Here is a 2,022-nt window from a genome sequence, read left to right as displayed (position 1 = left end):
TTTGATTTTTGATATTTCTTTTTCAGGCATCAGGGGTCTATGCAGTTTGAGAGTAACAGAGAGGATACAAATGAAATACTAGACACTCTGGAAAAAATATTTTCTTTTCCCAGAATCTGATACTCTTAAAAAAAATAGAACCAAAACTTTAATGGGTTTTTTTGTTGTTGTTTTTTTTTTTTTTAGGCAAACAAAACTTTTAAAAAATCTGATTTAAAAAATGTGTGTTGTAAATGAAATGTGTAATGGTGAGTGCAAGTGGCAGAAAGATTTGCGGTTGACTTCCACTTGGAGTTGGTGATGTCAGTCCCCTGGGCAGGATCTTTACCTCACTATGAAGTCAGAATGAGCTCCCTGCATGATCTGCTTCTCCGAGCGGATGTGCTCTTGCTGTCTTGTATCCACAATGTGGCGTTTCTTGAGAATCTTCATTGCAAACGTTTTGGATTCTTCACTTTTCAACTGGACCTTAAAGAAGGCAGAAAGAATTAGGTATTTAAAAGCCTATTGAGTTAATAGAACAAAGTACATTTTATCTCTAAATTTAAAGGTATGTGGAACACTTAAATTGACACCCCAATCACCATCTGAGTCACACAGTAAATCCTTGTTGAAACTAGATTTAAAATCCAGGACTCACAACTATTGTCCAATTGTATTCTACTGGATCAGATGAATTTTAATTTAACTGGATTCCCAGTTAATTTTGTGCCCACTTGAATTAGAAGAGGGGAAATGTGTTTGATTTTCATTATTTATGTCATCTCATATGCATTTGCATATACTTTATAGTTTTCTCCTTCTATCAAAAAAGTAGAAATAAAAACTAACTTCTCCAACAATACTTCAAGCGAATGTAGCAAAGGTAGGATCATATGAGCTTTTATGCTCTTCTTTCTTAGTCCTAGTCTGCAAACATTTATAAAGTTATAAAATTCTGACAGACCATTGTCTCTGTTAAGACTGCAAAAGTATGTAGTTATTTATTCTCTTCTTACCTCCCAGTCTTTCTCTTCCCTCCAGTTAAAAAGAAAATAATGTAATAAGATTGTTTCTAAGAAATTTTGAATGAAAACTTTTTTCCTTCTCAAATATGCACGATGGCTTCAATTCTTTCAGACCTCAACTCTTACTCCTTAGGTATATTAATTTGAAAGACCTAAGCTGCACCTTGATGTCCCCAAGGCTTCCACGCATCTGTCCCAGCCCTATGTGGCTCCCAGTGGTTCTAGATTCCTCAATTAGGATATTGGTCTATGTTCACTGTTTTACCAAAAATTTCAACATGGTAATTTGTATGGAAAAAAAAGAAATAATAGAGCTAATCTCTAAATAGAAATATTAAAGAGTTATTGTCTAGTGCTTTCCAGCAACAGAATCCTCAAATAATATCACACAGCCCACGTTATTTAGAACTAATTAAAGCCCTGAGGAAATAACAAGACAAGCTTTCTGCTTTTCAGCTGAAGTATTGCTGTCCCCTCTTTAGTTGTGAATTGTTTATGCTTCATCTGCAGAGATGGCAAAGTTCTTAAGTGTCTTATTCATACACACGTGTACAGATTAAACTCAGTCTGAGAAGACATTAAAGTGGTAAGTTCCTTAGAAAAGAATATGAGGACACTTCAAATAAATGAGCCTCAGTTTGCTGCCAGCATTAGTGAATCTGTATGACAGGTTAGAGGGAAAAATAGATCATTTGAAAATGCCTTAAGCCAAAGGCACTCTTTAAAATGAAAGATTAGCATGAAACTCTTTAAAATGAAAGATTAGTGTGATACAAATGAATTCAGTGAAGTTCATAATAAAACATAAAATGTGAAAACTGCTTCTAAAAGAAATTTGGAATGATAAGAAAGATGGAATGAAAAATGAGCTGTGTTACTCTAAAATTCAAAGGAGAAGAAACAAAATCTTATTCCTTCTTTAGAGTCTTAGTTAAATGACTAAAGACTTGTATAGTTCACTCAGCTAATGTAAAAATATTCCCTTCAGTGATAATACACATAATTATTATGCACA

At 33.7% G+C, this 2,022-nt stretch overlaps 1 protein-coding gene across 1 annotated transcript in view; it reads right to left on the bottom strand.

The window, feature by feature from the left end:
• The window catches only part of PRKG1 (protein kinase, cGMP-dependent, type I), a 1,084,330-nt gene that overhangs the window by 30,579 nt on the left and 1,051,729 nt on the right, over positions 1-2,022 (bottom strand). The window contains exon 10 of the mRNA XM_011361647.1: positions 329-468. Coding sequence (XP_011359949.1) covers positions 329-468 — 140 coding nt within the window. The remainder of the gene's footprint in view (positions 1-328; positions 469-2,022) is intronic.

Source organism: Pteropus vampyrus, unplaced genomic scaffold (genome assembly GCF_000151845.1).
Source record: "Pteropus vampyrus isolate Shadow unplaced genomic scaffold, Pvam_2.0 Scaffold68, whole genome shotgun sequence".
NCBI classification, from domain to species: Eukaryota; Metazoa; Chordata; class Mammalia; order Chiroptera; family Pteropodidae; genus Pteropus; species Pteropus vampyrus.
The sequence above is the reverse complement of the archived record's forward strand: the minus strand, read 5'-3'. Positions and strand labels throughout refer to the sequence as shown.